The sequence below is a fragment of the Dermacentor silvarum genome, chromosome 2 (genome assembly GCF_013339745.2).
Source record: "Dermacentor silvarum isolate Dsil-2018 chromosome 2, BIME_Dsil_1.4, whole genome shotgun sequence".
NCBI lineage: Eukaryota > Metazoa > Arthropoda > Arachnida > Ixodida > Ixodidae > Dermacentor > Dermacentor silvarum.
Genome location: NC_051155.1, coordinates 231074923 through 231100835, shown reverse-complemented (window position 1 = coordinate 231100835; position 25913 = coordinate 231074923). Strand labels below are relative to the sequence as shown.

The 25913-nt window shown below is 47.4% G+C and overlaps 2 protein-coding genes across 2 annotated transcripts in view; one reads left to right on the top strand and one right to left on the bottom strand.

Moving 5' to 3' along the window:
- Positions 1–20159, bottom strand: part of LOC119442861 (uncharacterized) — a 106330-nt gene extending 86171 nt beyond the window's left edge. The window contains 3 exon segments of the mRNA XM_049663035.1: positions 556–768; positions 4842–4976; positions 20004–20159. Of these exon segments, the coding sequence (XP_049518992.1) occupies positions 556–768; positions 4842–4951 (323 nt within the window). The 5' untranslated portion in view covers positions 4952–4976; positions 20004–20159.
- A 500-nt stretch (positions 20160–20659) lies between these two features.
- Positions 20660–24321, top strand: LOC119442860 (tubulin-specific chaperone A). Its single transcript, XM_037707906.2, has 4 exons — positions 20660–20886; positions 21192–21297; positions 22129–22215; positions 23022–24321. Exons 1-4 carry the CDS (start codon positions 20834–20836, stop codon positions 23109–23111), a joined length of 336 nt encoding a protein of 111 aa, XP_037563834.1. The 5' UTR covers positions 20660–20833; the 3' UTR covers positions 23112–24321.
- The last annotated feature ends 1592 nt before the right edge of the window (positions 24322–25913 follow it).

Below are 25913 nucleotides of genomic sequence, written 5' to 3'. Positions count from 1 at the left end.
TGCTTTTCCTGTTCGCTGTTTTTGTGGGAAGTGTTCGAGACACACACCAATAAACAACCAAGTCACACACGACCCTGCAGACGCCGGACGCCACCTGATAAAAAGACGAGGCGAAGGTCACACTGCGCAAGTCCCCCGTAATGGCTACACGTATAAGAGCTTTGTATTGCGCGAACGAAAACGCCGAACTGTGCAGCATTCCCAGGGCATAAATGGTCCAGGTGCATATGGCTTAACCGCCCCGGCCCGTTTAGTCTGAATAGCAGACTAGGGATGATCATGTACTATCGACATCCGGATGATTTCCAAGTCATGGTATTATCGACTGCTGGTGCCTACTGCTGCTAGTCAACGTCCCTTTTGACCAGCCAGAACTACGACTGCTTTATTGTTGCTCTTGAACGAGACACATATACACCACAGCTATCATCATCATCATCATCGTTATTCTAAAATATCATGCAGCTTTCTTTTTTCGCTATATAACTCGCTACGCACTGACCATGCCTACTGTGATATAGTCATGCGCATATATAATATATAAACAAATTTTAAAAGGTAGATATGGCAATAGATGAATTTCGGTTGTGCCACCAGGTAAAATTCTTAGCGTCTGATCTCTTGATACGGAGAGTGTGACGAGTGCAGTTACAGGAGTGACGTGGTGGAATATATACAAGCTGCTGTTTCCATGTAATAAAACTCGGTAGGTATTCAGCACATATCCTGTTTTCTTTGCTTTCCTTGTTTTGCTTGACTGAAGTGGTACTGTCGAAGATGGAGAAAATAATCGATATTAGATTCGATATACGAAGACCACTTTCCTCGAAAATTCGTATTTGATTCGATTCGGAAATTCCACTGTTACAAGATTCCTAATTAAAACCCTAGCGCGGGCACAGTATGTACTGTCAACGCTATGGAAATCGACCCCCACGCACTTTTCACACGGCTTTCGGACGAGATCGGCCCGTGTTACAAACCCCGGTACAACACCGATGGCCAACTCTGATCTGTAAATGCTATTGCATTTTTTTTTAATGTTGGCGAACCAGCATGCGCACCCGTAGCATCATCGAAAGCGGAACAGACGAAGTCGTCTACACTGAATCACAATAAAGCGCGAGAGATCGAAGCAGCAAATTAACGAGAGAGACACAGCGGAAGAGAATAAGTTCAAGGTAAACCGAAACTACTCAGAAGTAAAGGGGTTGATTGCGAGTGGACTACGCGACCACATCGCACTGCCATCAAAGAAGCGCACGAGGGAAAGGGAAGAGGCCTCTCCTTGCGGCCGATACGGCCCAAAGGCCAAGGACCCCACGTGTTCAACGCAAGGGCAAACAAAAGCGACTCGTTTATCCTCGCGAAACGGCTCCGCCGAGGCGGCGAAGCGCGAGCGAAGGCATGCACGCGCATCGGCTTATCGCACCGCAGAAGGGCTCTATGCACGCAGCGCGATCCATACACCCCAACCGTTATGCGACCGCGTCTCGGACGGCCAGACATTTTAACTGGATCTGTAACAGGGCACACGGCACGGCTCGAGCTGTGCGCAGATACCATCGGGAGCCACCCGCGGCACTGCCAGTGCCGTACGAGCGCGCAGCAGAGAGCACTGCGGCGTTGCTCCGTGGTGCGACGAACAACACGGTCAGCAAACCAGCCAGCCGGCCGCCGAAGCGGGCGAAACAAAAGTGTGCCACAAAACACGCCAGCCAGCGAGCACGCGGCCTCGAGGGAGCGCTACCGTGTGTGCGCGGTCCGCCGAAGGGCAAACGCGGCCTTAAAGGAAGAACCGATGAATGAAAGCAGTTAGAAGAAAGCGCGCTGCCATGGCTATACGGCGTTCCGAATCGGGAAGCGTTACTTTTGGAGATTCAACCCAGCAGTCGTAAACATGCAACGGTACGAAAACTGATGAAAGCATATATATCCACGATAGTATCCGTCTATATATAACAGCTGGTGTCCAAAAGACGTATACGCCCGACATTCCGTCGCCCATTATTCCCGGCGCCCGCGCTCTTCGGTGTCGGCGCTCTAAATTCGATTCGATAGGAAACTTTCCTTCCGTGCATTTCAGATCGTTTGCGCGAGCTTCGTCATGTGCCTATCTGAAGAGACGACAAGCAGCGACACGGCAGCACACCGGGAACATGGGCTCCTATATTAGACAGTTTTAGTTTAGCGTTTTTACGCTCCGCTTAGCCGCTGAGCGGAGCGGAAGCACGAATGCGCATGCGTCCTCCGCTTAGCCGTAAGCGGGCTAGCGGAGCGAGAAACACGGTCCGCTTACAAGCTGCCTAAGCGGAGCGGGGAGCGTTGCTGCCGTCTTTCGCTAGCGAGGGTGGGCGATGCACGCGCCCTCTCTCGCGCGTGCATCGAAGCGCCTTGCATCGAGGCACCACTCGTGCGAGCGCGAGTAACTTGTGTAATACACCTCCAACTGGTTATTTAAGGAAATAAAGTGAACAGCACAGCTAACAAAAACGTCGCGAGCGCATTGGCGTCAGAAAGGATTGGATTGTATTCGAAATGCAACCTCGCTGGCTATCACGTGGCGTTCAACAAGTCGACGTTTCATTTTCCACTCGATAAAATGGACCGCTAACGCATTACAAGCACCCGTATAGATACTTAATGAACAAATAAGTTATATATATTCGTCTTACTTTGTAAAAGTGACAAAACGTTCTTTTTTATTTTGTTTCACTACGCTGATATGTGGCGTATACCACGCTGTAGCGACTGTGGGACGCATCAGCCTCGGAGGCCATGCGGAACCTGATGCACATCCAGAATTGTATTATCAACGGTGTGATGAAGTTGGGAAGCACTTAATAAAAGCATAATGCAACCACACCGCTTCCTGACATGTTTTTACTTTGCCACATCATTGGCAAGGGGGGGGGGGGGGTGCAATGTGGACACTAAATAATTTGTTTCCACACACACACACACACACACACACACACACACACACACACACACACACACACACACACACACACACACACACACACACACACACACACACACACACACACACACACACACACACACACACTACAATCCGTCAGTAGATGGAGGTACTACCCGCGCCACAAGTTTAGGCCTCAAGGAAATTCGTCTTTCTTTCACAGCTCCCGGGATGCGAAAACTCTTGCGAACGACAGTGTGTACGCACGTTCTGTCTGGCACTCGAATGGCCAGCGCTCTGAGCAACGCTCTCCCCACCGACCGAGAGGGTGAAGACAGAACGAGTCAAAAGCAGGCTGCCGCTCGGCGATTACACGAGGAAAAGGAGGAGAAGGCGTGTGGGGAAAGACCAACTCTGCTCGAACGCTTCTAGCAGCCGAAACGAGACTCCGCGCGTAAGAGGAAAATACAGCGCGGCGGCGGCGGCCGGCCAGCACATCGAATGCCGCGCGCGCTCTCTTTGCTCCTCAAGCAAAGTGTGTGCGTGTGTGTAATATACCCGTGTAGCGCAGTGCTTCACCCACTGACTGGCCACTGCCCGCGCGTTTCTTGCCGCCCGCTGGTCCGGAGCGCTCTTACCGAGTCGCGAAAATAGAAGAGAAACCCGCCACGTTCCTCTCGAAATCGAAGCTCGCGCCGCGAACAGGCACATGTAGTGGGTAGACAGAAAAAGAGAGAGAGAGAGGGGGGGCAGACAGCCTAAAACGGGTAAATGCACGGTGTATAAACACACGCACATGGCTGGCCGCAAACAAAACCTGATCAGAGCGGCGCGTCGACCTCGGCCAGCCGAAGGTGACACAAACCGATTCAACGGCGAACAAGTACGGCGAGCAAAAAAAAAAAAAAAAAAAAAAAAGAAAAAAAAAACCCGACGCCGTTGCTCGCGAATTTGGAGAGAAAGCACGGAAGGAGGCAATCGAGCGCACGAGACGGCGAGGAAAAGGCACGGACACACACACGGCGACGACCGCAGTTTGGGGTGTGGGGACGAATGGCGACCTTCGACAACCTTAGCCCAGATCTGCCTTCGATCTCAAGTGGGCGCCGACCGCGTTTGTGCGTGCGTGCGAGTACTGCGTGCGCACTCGCGCACAACGCGGGTCGAACGAGAGGGCGAGCGAGTCGAAAGCGAACGACTTCGGGTCGCAGACTGCGGTGCGCAGGTACTGCGAAACGGGTCGGGGGTGAGAGCGATACACACAACGGTGCTGCAGTAAATATATACAGGACGAGGGGGAGAAATAAATATATATTATGGGCTATCCAAGCTATTTCCCTTTGAAAATACCCGCAGATGGGTTGCAGTGTGTCGGTCGGTTCCACAACCTTGAACGAAACAGAACAATTACATTCGCGTATACTTAACTGACCGAGGACATTGAGTGAAGGAGACGCCCTGGTAATCGTGGCAAAATCTTGGCTTCTTTTTAGCGGCAGAGACAGGCCAGACGTCGTCGTTTACAGAAACAACTGCTGAAACGTCTTTTCGCAGCCCCGTAAAACAGTGACGCAGCACCGTACCACAGTGACAAGTAAAACAGTGACATGGCCGAAATTATGTCTTTTTTTTTTTTTTTTTTTTACATTGACAGAAGCTCAGTTTGCTATACAATCACGCTCTCTACACCCATGAAGTACAACAGCTAGGAATTAGATAAATTAAGTGAGACGCAAGTAGGTTAACCAGATAGGAATACCCGGTTAGCTATCCCGCTCATGGAAAGGACAAAATGTAAAGGAAGAGAGAGAGAGAACTCCATCAAGGCGATTACAGCTGCGCGAGCACTCCTCGAAAGGGAACCACGCTGAGACCGCAGGTCGAGACACAACCAAGGTGCGATCCACACACTTCTTACCCGAGGCGCTCCTTCTCTCGCGCGCGCAGCTCGAGGTCGCGCTGGATGACGGCGAGAATGCGCTCACACTCCTCCTGGCTCAGGTGCGACAGGTTCAGCCTCCGGCCCATGGCTGCAGCCCCGATCACATGGCACCTGCAGCAAGTGGGCGCGGATGTCAATCACCACCAGTGACAGCAAACATTGCGCCAAGAGCGCTCCCTCCGCGCAGAAGCACGAGCAGCGACACTAAGAAAAAGAGGTTGCTGGAAACTGCTCTTACGGGAATAGCTTTTTCGTCTCGCACTTAACTATTTCCAAGTTTTCGTAGCTCGAAAAGAAGTCATTTCGCTCTGATACCGGCACCGGCAGAGCACAAGTGTACACTCTATCGGGGATTATGAGGATTCGCGAAAATGCACCCGAATATAGGCGACAAGTCGCTCCGCATGAAAGAGTTACCAAAGCCCCACTGTTGAAGTGTGTAATCCAGTTTCGAGAGAGCACGCGCTGCAGACCACAAATGCATGACGCCCGCTCCTGTAAATGCTTGCCCAAGCAGTCACCACTCCTAACAACGGAAAAATTTTCGCAGGTAGAGAATGAACCGCGAAGACAAACGTGTCTTCGGTACACCCGGGGATAAGCCGAATGTTTACCCACTCGTGGGAACTCGGTCTTCCCCGGAGAAACGACGAACGCGCGTGGTGCCTATTTATGCTGAGTATGTGTATAAGATTTATTTTTCTTATATGCCGCGGTTCCTTCTATTAAATGTAGCGTGCATAGATCTGCATCATAAAACGGGTGCGCCAAATTTTTCTCGGCGTTCGCTCCAAGCAAGAGACAGGTTTGCTATCGTCACTGAAATGAAAACAAGCGTTCAAAAGAGCCAGCAATAGCAATTTTCTCCGGAAGCGCTCGTACGCTTCAGGATAAAACAACCACCAGCCACCCGTTTCTTGCACCGTTCACAAGTTTCGCGCTACCACCCGCGCTAACTGTATCGGGAAATGCACGCACGTGTATACGTTACGAGCATTCCGCCCTGCAAATAGCGCTGCTGGCTTCTAGGCTGTAGTCATAACCGGAACACGACCGGCTGTGCACCAGCTGCTAACCATTTCCACCATTGCCGCTTGCCGGAATAATAGTTAGCTGCTGCTCTGTTCTTTTTGAAAGTATGAGTGTAGTGCACTAGAATAGAAGAGGGACTGCGCGACGGGCTCAACGTTGGCAGACGCTTCATCGAGAGGTCTTTCGTTTTCCTTTCACAATATTTTGTACATTTCCCTCGTTTGCCGTACTTATACCTTTCCCCTTCGCGCAGTTTAGAGTCGTCAAATGGACGTTAATTCTGGCTCAAGGTCCCTTCGGTTGACACCGAAATGAGGCTTCGCATGCCACGTAAGCTCAAACGCTGCGACACAAGTTTGGTGCACGGAATACCACTTGGTGCGGCACGCACAAGGCACTATAGGCGCACCTCATTGGTCGTGAGAGAAGCCCAAATTCCGACCACTGCATGCCACGTACCAGAGACACTCCAGCGTTCTGCGTCTGCCCTGCACACACGATCGAGTGGCAGAATTTGCCTCTTCTCTGGCAACCATCAACGCCAGGCCACTCGCGGAGGATTTTATTCTAGGCAGGGTTTGGGTGCGGGCTAGTTGGTATTCCATTGCAAACATGCCTTACAGCGCATACATAAACAAAGGGACAGCGAGAATGAGGAAAGAATGACGAAATAATTCGCCCTCTATTCCCTCCTCCGTATTCTAGGTCCTTGGCCCCACCCTGAGATGTGCGGTACGGGTCTCAGTCAGGGCCATCCTGTAATTTATACAAGGAACATGCAGGATTGGACTGAAGATCGATTCAAGTGTGCTGCTGTGTTGACCAGCATTCATCGCATCCCTATTCTTGTCATCATCATCATCATCATCATCATCATCATCGAACTTTCTTTCCCTTTTTCTTCATCAAGCTCAATTTATCTGCTTTTCTACAAATAAAATTCATTCTCCTTGATTCTGTCGGAACCTGTCCAGTTTCCCTGAACGGAACAGAGTCCACACACGGATCTGTGCATCGACACTTTCGCAACCATGGCGCGCTCATCCGAAAGTAACAGTCTTTCCTCACGGCACAAACTGTCACATCAAGGATCCGGAGACCGGCCTTGCCGCAGGTCCTTATAGCGAGCAGCTACACCGACTGCTCGCACTTAATTGAGCTGTCACTAAAACATCCACCGCGTAATCGCGACCGCGTCGCGGCGCACGAGTTTAAATTATGCCCGAAGGCTCATCGGCGCATGCGTGTACAGGTGCTCGCAGCTGCAGGAATTTTTGCCTGTCATGGGTTTTAGACATGCCGGCGGCGGCGTCCAAATGTATGGGCGTGGCGGCGTCATACACACGGCGGCCGTCTGCAGCCGGAACTCATCTCGAGTCACTTGGAGGTTGTGTATACACTCGAATGCAAATGCAGAACAACACGAAAAGTCGCGCATGAGAGACAGCGGAGTCGTCCGACGGCACTTGCTGCGTCTCGTATATCAGTCCTGCCGGCGTTACTTTTTTTTTTTTCCTCCTTTCCTACTGTATTCTGGAAAAGAAAGCTTCCCCCGTGCAAGGTATCCTACCTTGCACATGGTAGGGTATCCTCTGGTGCTGAGTAGCCAAGGCTACCCTGCGCCGAAGGGTCTGTCTCTTCAAAAGTTTGTTCAATTCGCCTGCCACCAATCAGTTCCCGAGGTGCTGCACCCCGTCATTCGTTTCGGCGCAGCAATGGCGCCCTCTGAACTACGCCGTTCGTGACAAAAGGTGCAGGAGTTTTTTTTTTTTTTTTTTCTGAGCCTTCCCTATAGAGTGTGCGAGCTTGGTGCTGACGTGCAGGCGCCAAGAAGCAGCGTAGCAGATGACGCAGCACACGGGCGTAAGCGCCGCTGCTGCGTCTAGGAAACGCAGGGTGTACTTTCGCCTCAGAAGCCGATCATACCTGCGGTTCAGAAACCTCTCAAACTTACTCGGACGGCGCACATTAGGCAGACAAAACATATCACACCTGCATGGCGTCTGTAACTTGGCATTCGTTCCGAGTGTCGCGTTGTGCCTGAAGTCGAGCTGCACAATTTCTGAACTTCTCATGCCTCGTAATGAACATGGTTCACAGTGGTGCAGGCAAATCGGACGGACCTTTTATATAGTACCCGAGCGTGTTCCCGTGCATTTAAAAACCAACCGTGCCGGGGTAAAGATGCCCTCTAGTTTAATGGCGCTCACTTCTCTCGTACACTATACATCAGGGCATACCCCGGAACAACAAATGGCAGCTTTTCGGGCTTTAATTGTTTAGGAGTCATGCGCTTGATGACTTCAACGCCTACGTCAAAGGCCGCGTACGACAGCGCACGCGATTTTAGCCAGCTGCAGCACTGTATTTGTATTACCGCTTGAAAAACGAGACAGAGGGGTGTGTATCCTATCTCTCTATCTCTTTCTTTTGTCTGATAATGAGAACTAGCGCTGCAGCTGACTATATCGCGAGCACGGTGGTACGGCCTTTGATGTAGGCAGGGACGTCACTCAGCGCGAGGCAAGAGTTTTACCCACGGAGTAAAATATACAGGCGCCGACTGGCCTGCGTTGCGTTTGTCGCAGCCAACTAATGTTCCAGCGATTACAGGCGTCCAGTAATCCACCATGCTCTCTGCCTCCGCTCAGCTCCTCCCTTCACCGTGACCTTCCAACGTATTCTCCTCCCTTTCTTCTTTCCATAGCTGTTGGATGGATGGATGGATGGATGGATGGATGCGAATGCGATGAGCGTCCCCTTTGAAACCGGGTAGCGGATTCCGCCACCAAGTTCTCCGGTCTCTCCGCCATTGCCACCGGTGATGATTATTATTTAATCAAATCCGCTCTGAAACGGGGTGGTGACAAATAGTCACCTAGCCTGCTTGAGTTAAGTCAGGTATGCCATACATGTTTTTCATTCTAGCATTTTGCATATGTCTCCCTAATCCATTTTTATCTTCCTCAAAAATTATCCATCTACCTTGTACCGCTACCTATACAACGGATCCGGTCGTATCAATCTCTTCCCTGCTTTTTTTTTTTTTTTTTATCACCAATACGCGAAAAGTCTCTTGCTTATCTCGACTGCTGACCAGTTGATGCTTCTATCCACTTTAAATCCAAGCGCTTCTAGAAGGTGTACGGTCTCACTGGGTGAATCCCTTCGCATTCCCGAATCCCTTCGCATAAGGATGTGCTGAGTGGTCTCCGGATTTTTGCTGCAGCATACATATGGCTCATCTTGTTGCGAGTATTTGCTCAGCTTTGTTTTTGTCCTTAGGCAACCAGCTCGAGCCTTAAATAGTGAGGCACGGGCCTTTGTGTGGTCGTACAGACTTTCCCTTTTAATAAGAACCTTCTCATTCTTGAAAACCTCCATGCCCTTTTTTGTTTCCATTCTTTGCATCCAATTCACTGCCTGTTTCTGTCACTTCCTTTCTGCCGACTCCCTGACTGTCTATTTACACTTTCAATTACCCTGTACTTCGTTGCCAACTTTCTTGACCTTTTCCTCCATTCTGTGTCCACGCTTTTCAGGTACAGATACTTGCGCACTTTAGCCGCCCATGTTTTTTTTAATCCATATTCCCGAGTCTTTCTTCAAAACTAATCTTGCTCTGCGCTTCCATGACTTCAAGAGAGGTCCAACCCATGTTGCCCTACACTGCCTCAATTGTGGTTTCACCGTGGGCTTCCAAGGCCACCCGGCCTGCCAATCTTTGGTTAACTTCCAACCCGGACAAGTTTCCGATTTTGAGCACAGAATGGTATTTGCGAACGTTAGCGCTGGCACCATTACTCCTTCCCAGATTCCACGCACCACCTCATACTCATTGTAGCCCCAAAGTGTTCTATGTTTCATAATTGCTGCATTTCGCTTCCTCTTTATTTTCAGATTAACTTGATGGGTGCTTGAGTAAGTCTTTCCTTCGTTCATGTATACACCGAGGTACTCATATTGCTTGACTATGGGTACGACTTGCTGTTGAATTGACACCACGTAATTACTCGTCTCTTCATTAAAGGTCAAAAATCCGATTTCCCTGTGCTAAATTTAAGGCCTAGATTTGTCGCTGCATTGCTACAGATATTCGAAAGTGTCTGTAAACCTCTTGCAGTGTCCGGTACTAGCACTACGTCGTCCGCATATATCAGTCCGGGGGACCTGCTGTTGCACCATTTGCCCATTGCACATGTATAGGATAAATCAAACCCTAATTCACTCTTTTCCAGCCGTCTTTCTATGCCCTTAACAAAGTGTGAACAACAATGGAGTCAGAGGACATCTTTGCTTCAGCCCTGGGTGAATTTCCACCATTTCATTACATTTTCAGCCTTCCCATACAATTTGTACTCGTTTGCCTCTCTCTCTCTCTCTCTCTATATATATATATATATATATCCATCAGCAGTTCCACGAAATCGTCAGCTATGCTTGCGTGTTGGTGCAAAATGTGCGCGCCGTACGGCGGTCAAATCGAGAAACGAACGTGTCGAGAACCCTTTCGATTATCAAAATGCTAAGTGGCGGGATAGTGCGCTTTTGCTGTTGCCGCTTGAAGCCGTGCATCATGGCGGTGTGTTTTTCGATTGCGTCTGTAATGAGTAAACATATGATCAGCCGATTTCCAAGGGTGAAAATTTATTACTTAAGTAAAGAGTTAATTATTACCCATCGCTGTTCTACAATCGAAGATGAAGACGATGAAAGCGCGCTTTGATCGGAGCTGTAGCGGCATATTAGCTCGTTTGTACTTGAGGGACCTAATCTAATCTAAGTAGAAAACAATACGAAGTGCTTCGTGCCCGTGGGTGCCAGTCTGCTATTACATTCACGATCATCACGTGAATAAAATTGCATTTGTTTTGCTCAGTGTTCAAGCATAAAACAAAAGTATGCCGATATTCCTGAGGGCCTGAGGTGTGCCCTTAATAAGTTAAGGGCACTATTTCCACCAGTCGCCGAATTAAGTTGTGCAGTGTGTGGTAAACACATCTGAAAGTTTGAATTGCAACTGGGGATTTAAGCCTGGTTGCAGGGCTCATACAACGTATAGCATGCCGGCTGAAGCATGACACGACAGAGGCCAAAACATACCGCAAGTTTAGGTTGGTGAACAAAGACAAGATATGAAAACACGCTCGAGTAAGCAAAGCTATACGTCAGATTTTCTCTCAGTGGTGTACTAGAATGCACATAAACGTGATGCAGTTTGTAGCTCTCCATTCTAGTTGCTTATTAACAAATTTAACTTTAGTAAAGGATACCAACGTACAAAATCAGATTGCTTAACAGCCGCTGCCATACGACACTTACAGTAGTAACATTTTATGCGTTTAAAAGCCACGAAGTATCCCGCGAGTTTCGGCAGCTGACAAGCGGTATACTCTATCGCCAGCGCGCATACACATACACACATACGACGTGCGGGCAACTGCGGAAATGCGCACTCATTTCTACAAAAAACGAATTTGCCAACAAACAGAAAGCCAGCCCACTGCCTTGTTACACGCCACGCCGCACTTGGGCAACGCCTCCTAGATAGCACAAGGCCTGTGCGCAGATATGCAAGGTACAAAATTTCATCAGGCTTCCACTGAAATGAGTGAAAAAGGGAAATACGAAAGAAAGAAAATAATGAAACGGCCAACCGTTTATGAAGTGGTACCACGTGCGCCACTCCACTCACGTGATACACATGATGTCAGAAAAAAACTTTTTATAACGCCAAAACATTACACGTTTATCTGAGCAAACCACCTAGTCCTCGTAAAAGTTCTCGTCTCCTCTACATCCGGGAACAGCAGATGGCGGCGTTAATGCTATTTTATTTTTTATTTTTTTTAGGCGGCAGACTTCGGAAACGACCTGACAGGTTAAAGTGCGTGAATGAAAGATACTCAGCTGGTCCCCGGTACGAAGCGCCAAAGCACTGACTCAACAGTACGCTTTGTTTTTTTTTTCGGAGAAATATGCTAAACGACCCGAGGAGGCAAACCCTGGGAAGCTATATGACCTGGGTTGAGGAGAGGCACAAATTTAAGACGTATAGTCCTGAACGGAATACTGGAGTTTCTGGAGAAATCCACGACCACTGTATCTGAGTAAACGTTATCGCAAATGTGCTGACCAACGCTGCGGCCTATGCAGAATGTCAGGGCGGCGTGAATATTAATTCCCGTCGTACTGTAAAGTACACTGTATATATACCAACGTCACCAAGACTGACCAACAAATACAACTTAATTCGTGAATTCTAAAATTAACGCCAACGAGTAAAGGGCGCTGGCTGTATGAAGCTACACCACGGGGGCCGTCTAGAGGCTTTTCAGTAACGGACGCTATGCAGAGTCTTCGCAATTGTTGCTTTATACATATACAGGGTGTCCCAGCTATCAAGCAGCACGATTAAAAAAATAAATAAAAGAGGAACGGCATTACGCGAAGCAGACCTAGTGCGTATTGTTTCCAGTACAGTGGAGCAGCCGCCAGTAATTTTTTCGTTACTGAGATTTAATAAGGTAATTGTAATTATGTAACTCGAGAAGTACTGTCCTGATTGTCAAAGTGTCAATGAGAAAATTGTAGAGCAACATGACAAACCTCCGAGACGGCTTTCTGTTGCTCAATACGTGCTACATAAAAGTGTTTTTCCGAGCGTGAAAGAAGCCCGCGAATACACGCAAAGTGCCTCGAGCGCCAGTCGCGCGATAATTCGGTGTGTATTCGCGGGTTTGCACGGTGCACTTAGCCAGGGTGTGTGCACTGGTCCACTGACGCCATCTGGGACACGGACAATGAACGACAGAGACAAAAGCGACAAGGACAACCGGACGCACCATTTTTCCCGTTGCGTGAGCAACGTACGGTTTTTTTTTTTTTTTTTTTTTTTTTTTTCAGCCCCTCCGGCGGAACAAGGCAGTCATGCGCACGTTTCAGCGTGAGATGTCCTATTCGCCCGATGGAACTATATCGCGCATCTCACCAGTGGCCTGCATTCGTAACGAAGAAAAAAAAAAAGAAGAAGACAAATTTGTACTTCTTCAGCCATGTGCTGAGGATATCATCATCATCATCATCAACTTTTTCAGCGCAAGCACACGCTCGGAACTTGCAATGTGTGTGTGTGTGCGTGTGCGTGTGTGCGCGCCACAGAGCACCTGCGCTCTGTGAGTGCAGCGTGACATGCCGTCTTCTAAATATTGGACTAATCTTGACACCGATTAGTGAACAAGAGAACGAGTTAAAAAAAAAAAGGAGGAGGGGGAGTACGGAAAATGAGCTCGCTTCGCGCGAAAAATCATGCGCAGAACGACGGACTGTGTGTCCCTGCGTGAAAAAGCAAGCTATGCGTGCTGTCCCCTTCAATGGCCCGGCAAAAACGTAGATGTTGCTGATCAGCGAGGCGTACTGGAATGGCATTGTTTCTCCGTGCTCTCAGACAGAGTTCGACGCTGCTTCGTCGAAGCGATGTGCCTGGATTACACGAAGGCGAAGCCCTCCGAATGGGGAAAACGCGAGGTGTATAGCTGCGTGGTGGATCGCGAGATGTGTCGGCGTAATAGTCATTCCTGTGACGTCTGGCGTGGAATATGAAGTTAAATAGCTGCAGTCCGCACCAGTGTGCGCGAGAAACACAAGCTGCGACAGCTCAAACCAGGGACTCGCCCCGCTAACTCTTGGCGCCGACAGTGCGGACTATTTCGGCATCGTTCTACGTGTGCCTCCATATAGAATATGATGCGCCGAATGACCAACTTCGTTAGAGCGAGTGGTTTCGCCGAGCCCACTCGCTCGTACGATGCCGATGGCTTCTTCATGACAGGCGTCGCTGCTGCTTGCCACGCGAACAAGTGTGTAACTTGTAAACATGTATACTGTAAGGCTCAGGAATGCAGTCTTGTTAAAAAATGCTCAAGCACTATGGAGGACTTGAGCGAAACGAGTGGACCGTTAACTGCAACTGGGGGGAAGGGGGGGGGGGGGGGGGGGGAGGGGGGTTGCAAGCAGGGTCACTGCGCCTACAAGGTGACAGACCTGCAGCTGCACAACTGCGTCGGACGGTGCCGAAACACCGTCCACTGGGCGGCGTAGGCCGAACTTGGCAACGTCCAAATGGGACGTCGTAAGCAAGTTAAAGGTGATTATTTCGCAAGATTGAGTGGATGGCGTCAACTACAGACGTTTCGAAACGTCGTCTAAGGGAGCAAGTGCAAATTAGAAGACCTTATGGGCTTTTTTAAAGCGCTTTGAGAGAAACAAATACACCGGTCGTACTTTTTTTCCAAAACACACCTTTCGCAACAACGTCCCATTATGCGTGTGAACTTCCGGGTCCACAATGAAAGTTCTAGAAGCCAAGTAAAACTACGGCGCGAGGCACTCGCTCGTGCACGTGCTATGAATGAACAAAGACCGCGCAGAAAACCTGGCTCTCCGGAGACGACGCATTCATTGTATTCGCAGGGGGTGAGGAGAGAGAGAGAGAGAGAGAGAGCAAAGAAAGGAGAAGAAGCCCATATAAAACTTGCTGGGCATAAATGGGCTGCAAGTATAAGAGCCTGCGAGCGCGTTCTTGGGGGCTCTCTATATAATTATTCAAAATGAAGCGATTGTCCCTGTAAAACCAGTGCAAAGCTTTCGTTTTGTTGTTCGGTTTACAGAACGCAATTCAACACGCAACAAATGGCAGACTGTTTTCGTCATTTCTCGTTGCTGCTGAACGCACACGTGGTCTGGTGTACAGTTCTTGTCGAAGAAAAAGAGGACAGAAGAAAGGGGTAAGGCTGGGAGGTTAACTAGAAGGGAAAATCCACTTTGCTACCCTACAGTGGGGAGAGTGGAGGTAAAGAAGGTATACAGGTCACTTACGGTGGTGACATGCTCGATCGCTATCAGTGTCTTGACATGCGAGTACTCCGGCCGCTTCAATGGTATCCTCACCGACGACACCTAACCACCACGGAATCTTTAAATTTTTAATTTAAAATTTTTCGAGGTTTAAAAAAATTATGGGGTTTTACGTGCCAAAACCATCAGCTGATTATGAGGCACGCCGTAGTGGGGGACTCAGGATTATTTTGGACCACCTGGGGTTGTTTAACGTGCACCTAAATCTGAGTACACGGGTGTTTTTCTGCCGAAGTCGAGGTTTCTGTTCCCAACCACACTGGCCAAATTTTGGTCGGGCCGGCACGCAAGAAAGCCTCGTGTGCTAAAGGACTCCAAGTGGGCAAAGTTAATATACAAAGCCGCCAGCTGCAAGGCCCTTCAGTGGTCCGAGTGCTGACTCGTGACGCAAGAACCCGTCAATTCATTACACTTTCAAGAGCTTTCGTGTCCTACGGCTGTTGCGGACGTCTTGCCGCACGTCCGGGTGACAGCTACAAGTTACTGGTGTCTGCAGTCCTTGGCAAGGGCGTGTTCATATTGCAGAAGCATAAGAAAAATCACCAATGGCGCTGGTTCTTCGACAACGTTTTGTTGATAAGACTAAAAATGAAGGTGCACGTGGAACAGCAGTCTCTAAGTTGAGACTGCTTTTCCACGCGCAACTTCATTTTTCTCTCTCAGCGTACTCTGAGTGAGATGTATATAGCGCGTACGGCTGCTTTCAAGTGTAACGGATTTTAACTCACTCTGACGAGGATCTTTGCAATCGACTGGTTTTGCCCACCGTGAAATAAATCGTTCAAGGCTTAAACAACAGAATCCAACTGCTACTCTTAGCAATCATTCCCTTTCTTCATCCTGGTGCAGTTGAGCACTCAGCTGTTTCCGTGTGCTTCATAGTCCGTCGAACCAGACCTTCGGTACTGGTGCACCAAAGCTAAACCTTCAGTGCTCAGCTGGGAAGGCAAACATTAAGCACCCGTTGATAAGACAAACTAGACAAAATCCAACGGGGCCCGCCACGCACTCTCGCACGAGGAGGGCGACTACTGCACTAACAATAAATAAATGAATGAATGAATTTTGTTTAGGCAGGGATGGCTCTGTGGCCTATACTAAATAAGCCGACATGAGACAACGTGAAGACGAAAAGGTATATGGTAATACTATTTCACTGTCTCTTTTCGATGCATTGTCAGGATCCGCCACGGAGGTGTATCTGTGGTGCTTTGCTGTTAAGCACGACGTCGCCGGTTCGGTACCCTGCCGTGGCGGCCGCATTTAGATGGGGGTGGAATGCAAAAACGTTAGCGGACTTAGATTAACTCGTTCCCTACCTTGAGGGAAATAGGTGCTTTTGTATGGTACGGCAGATTTTTTTTTCTGAAAGAACTATAAACAGAAAACAAAATGAATTCACTTTTCACGCATAAGTTTTATAATGAGATAGATGTCATAAAAAAGATACAAATTGTTAAAATCAATATTGTGCGATAAAGTTGAACAATGTTTGTAAAGACGCTTGTATCTACTAAGAAAAAAATGTTACGAAAATTATGAGTCATACTAAATTTATTGCTGTCTATTAGACACTACCTCCGAACAAATCAAAATTTTTCATTGAACAGGTATTCCGCTACAAAAATTTTACTTCAAGCACTACAGTTGGGCGTGCCGGGCTGCGGCCGCCGATGTTCCGGGCTGGGGGTCGTCGTCGCTTTCAGACTCAAAGTCCGACGAAAAGTCAGCGTCCTCTGACTTGCTGCTATTCGATGTGTCTATAAGATCAGCCGCAGAAGCAGCGGAATCGCGATATCTGCGTCCTCCCGAAGTGCGCGCGCCGTTTCTGGAGCCGAATATTTTTGCGTTCTGCTTTGACGATCGCGAAACTTCAGAGGACGTTTAAAAATCACCGCCTCGCGGGAAAAAGCGAACTGCTTAGAAAACTAAAATACAGTTCCCTTTCACGTCCGATAGCGCAGTGTGTACAGGGTCGTCCACTCTTAGTACGAACACGGCGCGGCGCGGCCGCGCATCGAAGCTGCGCAGGGGCTTGGAGGCGGGGCTTCGTGTCTTCTAGTACACTGTACTTCTGCTAAAGCGAAGCCTCTGTGCGCTTGCGCCGTGTGCCCTGGCGCTCCGCGGAGCGCGGCCACGCTGCTCCGTGTTCCTACTAAGAGTTGACGACCCAGTACGATAGCGGCTCGGAAGGTCTCGAAAGCGGCGTTGCAAACCATCGATAGAGGGCTAAGCATGCCCAATGGGCGCAGTACGGAAAGAGTTAAGGTGCAGTGCACGTTAAGGAAACCCGAGTGATGAAAGCTCAAACGGTACTGCCGTCAACATATGAGGGTGCTATTACATCGACAGCATTAGGTATAGGTGGGGTTAAATGGGGTCTAAGTGGAGAGGTTAGAAGCAGTGTGCGCCTAGCGCTACTTCATTTCACCTATATGTAAATATAAATTAACTTTATGAATGAATTAAAATGGAAATAAGGACAGTTTAGTTCGGGCGGATGCTCATTAGTTCTTTATAGCCATGCGCTCACTCGCACTCGCTCCTCAGATAAATGAGTACGATGTGAATGCACTTATGAGTATATGCTGACCTGCACTATTTGCATACCATAAGTAACGCGACAACTCGTGTGTTCGAAGTCTGGCCTGCAAATATGCTGGTTTATTAAACGTCTGGGAGGCTAGTTTAGCAATTGCTTACGAATGCGGCGCCTTGGCGACCTAATTCTCACTGTTATCGGTTCACACAACTTAATGACTGCTGCGCACAATAAGGAGGAAAAGAAATAAAAGGCAGAAACTGCCCCATTATCCTCCGGCACCGCCGCATGCAGCCGCTATCATCGATCAATAAGGAGGGGCCAATATCACTGATAAACTTTTCTGGGAGGAATGCGCTATGACAATGTCAACCGCACAAGGTTGCTTAGCCATGGCTCGGTTGTACACCGCCAGACGTTTACAACATGCATGCAACTAAAATGTGAGTCACGCTGGATTGACTAAAAACAAAGCAGGAGCCCTCATCGACAGCTTCAAGTTTACACAGAAAGGTCATGGACAGTTATGGTTGCGGCCCAACACATGCAAATCATTGATTTCATGACCCGCCGAAGGCTGAAAGCACAGTGATATGGACTCGCAAGTCCTGCTTGTTACACCAGACCATCCAATGGTCGAACAATTAACAGTGGCGAGCGTACATCTAGATCTTTTTCTTAACAAGCAAAACGCTACAAATTGCACATAGGGAAGATGAAGCTGTCTCTGCGATCGAAATCTGCAGGCAGTTAAGAATGAAGCAACAACAACAACGGGCTGTTTTGCAAATAACTCCCAACAAATTTGTGTCCGTGCAAAATGGCAGACGTTTTCCTTCCCAGCTAGAACAATGCAGCACGGCGTCGCCGAAAGTACATTCCCACACGACTTGTAAATATATGCATGGTAGACGGGGATGAAAGAGTCGCCGTCAAAACGTTACACCAGAGTGAACTCCGAATGTGATAGGCGGAAAAACAAACATGAAAGCAAATGCTGCGACAGACTTCGTACGCAGCGACCCGCACGCCGCGGAAACATGATCCCGCCAGCCGGTTCCCCACGGATAACGAGACACGCAAAAAAGAAGGAAAAAAAGGATAAACATGTACGTACTGCAAGTACGACGTTCACAGGAAATGAGAATACCTTTACGCACGCGAAACGACGCCGAAAGTGTGGTCATAAGCCAAGGCTGCAGCCATTACACTACGCAAACAGCGGCATGCAAAAAACTGGAAACTCCACGACGGCCGTCACGTCTTTGAAATTTTGAACACTTCATGGCTGCTTCCCTCTGGCAGCAAGCAGCCGCCGCGCGCCGGCAGCCACAGCGGCCAATGTCCTTGGCGCCCCGCGTGCAGGTGTTTACAAGGGAGGGGGCAAAGGATCCTCGGACATTTGCATCCGGCGCTGCGGCCGGCCAACCTCGCCGACACACTCAGCGCACTTAACAATGCTAACGACGAGCGACTCGCTCAAAGGGGCGCGTGAGAACGTGCGATTCTCTAACCTGCTGAACGCGAGAGATTACTGCTACTGTTCGGGGCAAGAGATGTGTGTCAATGACACCGACCGCATATCAATCCGAACGACCGGCGCAGAAACAGAAACAAGCCACGGGGGCTGAGGCAGGCATCTACTTCTTTTTAGGGCCAGGATACGATGAGCACGCCATAATGTGGCCGCTGAATCGTTCCGCTGCTTAGCTGGGACCACACGCGCGTGCATATGCATCCGAGCAAGAACGAAAGCGCGAAAAAGGCAGGCGCGCGCGATTGCGCACTCCGGCTTATGCAAATGATCGCACATAGCATTGAGCACAAGGTTACGGGAGCATGGAACGATACAGAAATAGAAAGGGACCCACGAGCATCCAATCGGTGTAGGTGCCACAGTCGAAGTGGCAGCCAGCGTGGGGCGGAAACACTGCGTTTGGACGTCTGTCTCGGCGCGCTGTTCGTGACAGGCTAAAGCCAGAACGTCAGCCACAAACCGCGACCCTCAAGCGAGAGGCGAAGAAGGAACGCAGCCTTCTATAAAAGCGACAAAATGAACCGAGATAGCGCTTTGAGCGAGCAGCGCACTGCGTGAGCGGCATACAAGCAAACCCGGACGTGGCTCTAGGCGCCGCGATATTGATGGGCCGCACACAAGGAGGGCCCGTGTCTACGTCTCGAGTCACAAAAACTGAAGTGCGAGTTCAATGTCAGTTCGCCAACGTAGCAAATCATCGGGGCGGCCTCATAGCATGTGCAAAGCGACGCAGAATTGTGCTGCGGATTGAAATGGCCTGACTATCGAGCGACCATCGCATAACCCAAAAACCCCTGTGCCCCTCTGGTGAGAGCCGTTTTTATGCTTGTGTTTGGCGTCCACACCACGGCGAGCGTAAAAAGAAAGAAATGCTCTTGTCGTTGACCCTAAGAGGCGCAACTTATAGAAAACACAAAGCGTTTCATCCGCGAATAGTGCTAAAGTGGCGCATCGAAGCCGCGCAATGAGTGACATGCAACACGAATCGATCGTAAGAAAGCTTGAGGACGTGGATTTCACGCATCTCGCCCGAGGGGGATGTCCTCTACAGCCAGTAACCACATTCCCGGAGGATGGCGATACTGCCAACACGGGCTTTCGCTTGACTTACCACGAATATGGCGCAGTCCCTTGCAAACCCGATCCGGAATGGGCAGCCGCAAACCCCGAGCTCCGTGTTCACCTCTGTTTATGGCATCTGCGGCTCGGTTTTCAAAGCATTCGACCCCCACACCTGTTGCATCTTTCGCATTCACACGAGTTTTCACATTATTCGCCAGTAGGCGCCACAATCTAGCCCACTCACAGGTTTTGTAAGCATACCACTTCAGCCAACATTGCCTGTATGCTAGATGGCAGCACCGACAGTATCCATCTAGAGCGTTTTACACTTTCACTACGCCTCCTCTCGTAACGTCATACTACTTCAAACGCTTCAAACATTCAATGCTTATAAAGAAAACACTCGTATAACAATCATTTTACTATAACTGTTCTGTCCACATTTCATTCGCGCAAAGCTAAAAAAAAAAAAAAACTGGAATGCAGCATTGCTTCTATTTTTCTTGTCCTCAGTTAATAAGTGTAATGTTAGTCAAGTAAAGTTTCCTATTTATGTTTGCCATTGTTTGCCATTATTAACGTACGTGTTTTTGTAGTATTTAAGAATGTTCAAATAAGTCAAAATCTGCCGAAGCTAACAATGTTAGCAGCGCCATCTATGTGCTGATAAAAAAAGTTCGAAGCCGAGCGCATCCATCAGCCGCAGCCGCACATTGTGTGCGTGCAGCTCGGGCAACTTCGACGGTGGTCTAGGGCCGGTATATAAATATAAAATTTGCTGTCTGCATGCTAGGGCGGGCTAAATCTTCGTGACAACCCACTGCTGTCGCGCAATTTACTGTGCTCCTTGCTTACGCGTGAGCGTCTGTTAGCAGAGACATGGATGCAGCTGCTATTCGCAACTTGAAAATTAAGACAGGGATTGTGAAACGGTACGTGGTGAACGTCTCGATGATGAAATGAGTGGTGTGACGCCGTACCTCTTTTCTCACTACAAAAACGAAACACTTATATCGCGCCAAAGAAGTGTTGGCTAAAGATTTTGGATTTATCGTGGCGTTGATGGTTCGTTAGAAAACAAATGTCGAAGTTAGTTGTGTTCGTTGCATGCGGAAGTTGTTTCGAGTGCTTTCACTCTTTTGTGATCATTGCCCACGCGGCCGGTCGTTTCGTTATATTTATTTTTTATTATTATTATTTTTATTTTTTTCACAAATGGTCTGACCGACTCTTGCAGAATGACAAAGGAAAAGGCGGCCTACATTAAGGAGGTCGAAGTCGAGAGGGAGAGGGTCGTCAAGATGAAAGAAATGGGCAAGGAAGAGTACGATCTGAAGCGGCAGGTAAGCGATAACACGCATTTACAGCACTCACGCGCGTGCTCTTCTAGCTGTCCGCCGTATTTCGCTTCCGGGCAGGCGCTGCTGATCGCGACTTCGCCGCTGCTGTTGTCGTTTCTTACGTTTTGCTCTCCGCTTTTGGGTGAAGTGTCTACTGTGTTGCCTTAAAGTTGCATTCACGTTGAAGGCTAATGTCTACATTTCTTGTTGATATTGTTACGTATGTATAGCTCGGCAGAGGTATGCAGAACACATACAAGCTGAACTGCCTAAAAAATAGACTGGTTTGTGTCAGCATTCCCTTTATCTCTGCAAATGCTGTCGACAGAGTTATGTTAGCACTCCTCGAAGAACTGCTCATTGATGTCTCAACCATCATGCTGGTCTATCTGCAAACAAGGACGCAAACACCTGGGTTAGACGATTTACACCTAGCTAATTGAGGGGCTCAACACCTGGCAGCAGCTACGACTTTATGTAATGGTTGTAATGCTATTGTACGCGACTCTTTCTGCAGCAGCGCTTTTGCTTCCTACAAAGCTGTCCAAGAAAGTTAAGCCTCCGATTTGTGCCCATTTCTTTTCGGTGAAGTGTTGGTCATTGTTCCTGTTCGAAGAGAATTCAAGGCCTGAACTATTAGTAGTCTTGTGTGCAACAGCTGCCCCTGTTGCGTCATTTGATCTAGATCACTTCTAAACTTAAAGTTCCCTGCTATTAAGATACCTTATTTCCCTCTGTGTCCCTTCCTTCAGCCACCGCTGACTCATTCCATAGCTTAAGTTCTTCACCTAAGTGCTGTCAGGTTATTTTTGACTTTGTTTCGTTCTCTTTCAGGAAGACGTGGTCAATGAGACCCTCAGCATGGTTCCAGACAGCCACAAGAGGTTGCTAATAGCCTACAATGAGCTCAAAGAGGTCCTGGTAGGTGGTGGTCACATCCTGCTTGGTAACTTTTTTTCATTTGATGCCAAAGTTCTGAGGGAAATTTGCTGCAGAGCATGGCAGAAGATGAGGATAAATTCCCTAAATATTTGGAATAGTAATGTGAAATATGGGAATTCCTGTTTTCGTATGGACTGATGTTTTCAGATTAATTGAACTTGCATGTTACAGGAGGCACTGAGAAATATAAAACAAGTGGTTGTCTGACATGAGTAAAAGGTTTCCAAAGGGGCCTTTTAAATTTGTTGTACCAATGGTTATGTTCTTTTGTACAAGCTTATACTGGGTTCATAACTTTAGATATTATTTTTCTCACAGGACCCACGCATTGATGTAATAGTGCTACTTGAATGCTATAACTGACCCTACGGGGCAGTGTTGCTCAGTCTTGCGTTGTTCTGTCATGCTCGGTTACCATAGCACCCAGCAAGTTCCCAGAAGGTTTTGTTGTTCCTGCTCTGTTCATGTAAGTGTCATTCGTGTGGTCAATGGTTTCAAGCAGTGGAACACACTTCTTTTGCACTGTACGAGGCCGTTGTTTCAGTCTTGGTTGAGTTGAGTTTGTCGGGCAGAAAGCAAAAATGCTCTTGTATGAAGCCTCCGGTGCACATTGAAGAACCTGAGATGGCCAAATGAACCCAGAGGCCTCTATTACAGCACCTCTCACTACCCCTTCATTGCTTTGGGACTGAAGCCCCTTTCAATCAATTGCTAAATAGATTTGTAAATGGAGCAAGTATTACAGATCTGTCAACCTAACACACTGTTCACCTTTCTCATTGCAGGAGAGTTCCGAACACCTTTCAGAACGGGAAGAGTACCTCGCGGCCAAGGAGGTGCTGGAACAGGCACGGCAATCATTAGAGTCTCCATAGCTTATCCACGTTGCTTAGTCGAATGGCACCAGAAAAAAAGGAGTATGCCTACTTTCTTCAATATGTGTTATCCATGCAACAATGTTTACTCTATTTAAATTATTCAAGTTGCCAGGAGCTCTTTTCTTACAAATGTTTATATTTTTGGCTATAGAAACAAAACAGTGCTTTGTTTTGGGGTCCTTTTCTAATATGGGTTTTGTTGCCAGGTGGATGTTAAGCAAAGGAGTGAGATGTGACGAGGTCTAGTTGAAATGTGCTAGCTTTAGGGACAAGTTTAAGGAGTTTATAAACACTATACGCAAGGGAAAAGCAGGAATGCTGCCGTCACATTCCTGTCTGCCTTTTTGCATTTCACATTAATTTGGAGACTGCCCATTTTCAGCATCCCTGATCAGTTTTGAGGTGTTAAACGGCACAATTTATATATTTCTTTTCACCTTAGCCTGTCCGCTGCACCTGTCCCTAGATATAAACAGAGAAACAGAACTCTTTTTTAAATGCCTTGAATGCAAAAGCTACAAGAGTCTTTTAAAGAAGTTGAAAAGTTTTTCAGCTCTTCAGTGAATGGAAATATGCGTGTGCAATTACATGCTGGTATTTTTGCCTAAATTAACCTAGCTCTTTGATGTAACAAGTTCATTTTGTTATCTTTTTTTTCTTATACAAAGTTGTTACTTTGCTGGCTAATCTTTGCTATTACTTTGCTGACTTGTCTCGGAAGATGCACAGTTCGTGTTGCCGCAAGCAAAATTTAATGGTAAATTTGGTATCTAATCTGAGCACCTTGTTACAAGAACCTTGTAAAAGCAGCAGCCTTGGAAAACTATTGCATCCATGTCAGCAGTATAGATGTGTGCCTTAGACTTATAAGTTAGCCGGCTACTTTATGCAGTTTTGATAATTTTTTGTCTTATAACAATTATTCCTTCACTTAATGTTCACATGTTGACATAACCCGGATGGAAAGGCAAGATTTACGCAGCTTTTGTAGCTTTTAAAAGAAAACCATGCAAGGCTCCACTTTAAAAAGCTGTTAGTCAATTTTTTGCAGAGCACTAGGTTTCCTTACGTAACATTTTTTTTCTTGCGTTTTGTTTTAAGCGTGAGCTTTTCTTTTTTTTTCTTTATGTATTTCAAGCATATTTGCAAGGCTGTACTACACTCTTTATAAGTATGTTCATTTGTAATAAATGCTTTGAATTGAAGAGGCCTGCACTGCAATTCATTGTGGATCCACATATATTGTACAGCTACAATACAAATGTGCAGTATGTACAAACTACCCTTGATGGAGTGTGTAAAAATATTCTTTTAATTTTACATATGCATGTTTTTACCTTGCATGTAAAGTATTTCCTTGGGGGAAATATTGGAGAGTCCTAGCCTGCTTGTAAACATATTAGCCTTCACGGAATATTAGTTATTTGAGACATGGACGGCAGCAACAATGCTGGTAGCAACATCTTTTGATGGTTCGTCGAACCACAATGCATTCGACACACTTTCATGTTACGTGGGTCTTTTATGTTGAAGGAAAGGAAAGGTGGCATGTTGACGATTATGTTGCTGCCAATATTAGCAATCTAACACAGCAATACCAGCAGCTAAGTAAAGTATAGTTGGTTGCTGCACTAATAGATATGTGTCCTCTCTGGTTAACTCTGCTCCACCAGATGCTGCCACCAACCTGGCCGCTTATGTTTAAGTCTCTAGTAAGATGGCATTTAACAAAGGTCAATAAATATGCTTCGTCATCATAAATTTATGGAAAAACTAAAGCTCCCACTTGTCATGTTTTAGTGATGGTGAATAACTACATACTGCAAAAATTTCTTTAAGAGTTTAACTCTTTTTTGGGTGAACTTGTGGCCAGAAAGACAAGCAACTCTCAAATCGCAGTGAGCATGATCGTTGATCAGAATCTGAAGTCCCAGGTTAAGGCCATCTGCTATTTATACATTTATTGCCATCATACATTCCATAGCAATCATTGGTGCTCGCATACATTCAAGAATGTACAACAGTGTTCGCATCGTGTGTGTAATTTGACAGACAAGACACTTTGGTTAGAGTATTGATGACGACGTTTCATACATTTCAGATCCAGTAAGCCTGTCCTGCGCTGAGTGATAACTTGACAGCAATAATCTGGTGAAGAATGGTCACCAGCAAAAAGTAGAACATTGCAACCATGACAGTATAGAAGCCTAACTACAGTGCATGAACTTTAATTTTTTATTTTTAGTGCATGCGCTCGAAAGGCTTTGTTACTTGTAAGCAATTTTGTCATCTATTTATCATTAGTTTTCATGATGACGATGTCCTGAACAGCCATTCTCAAAAAGATGTCGACATCGGCTAATTAACAAAACAAAGGGAACATTTGTTATGCAGCTAATTGCAGCAGACTGCCACGAGAGAGCCCATACTGTTGCCTCTATGAACTCTGCAACCCAGCAAATGGTACTAGGAGGCTGAATTATTCGACTTGAAGTTCTCGAATTTGAAGTATCGTTTTAACCAGTTGCTTGGCTGTGCCAACCTTGTGGCGGCACCAGGCTCAATTATTGGACGAGTGCAGTTTTTCTGAAACCACAATTTTTGCCTTTCAAAAAATGCATACTTGCTTTTCTTGTGACAATCTGATTCAATGAAGTGGATAGAAAACTTTTCTGTTAGAATAAATACTTTTACTGTGCAGATTTACACAAGACACATTTCATTAATTGGAGAACAGCACACCTCCCCTTTCATGTACCCCTAAACTGGGGATGCTGACTAGGAGATAAGGAGGTGTTA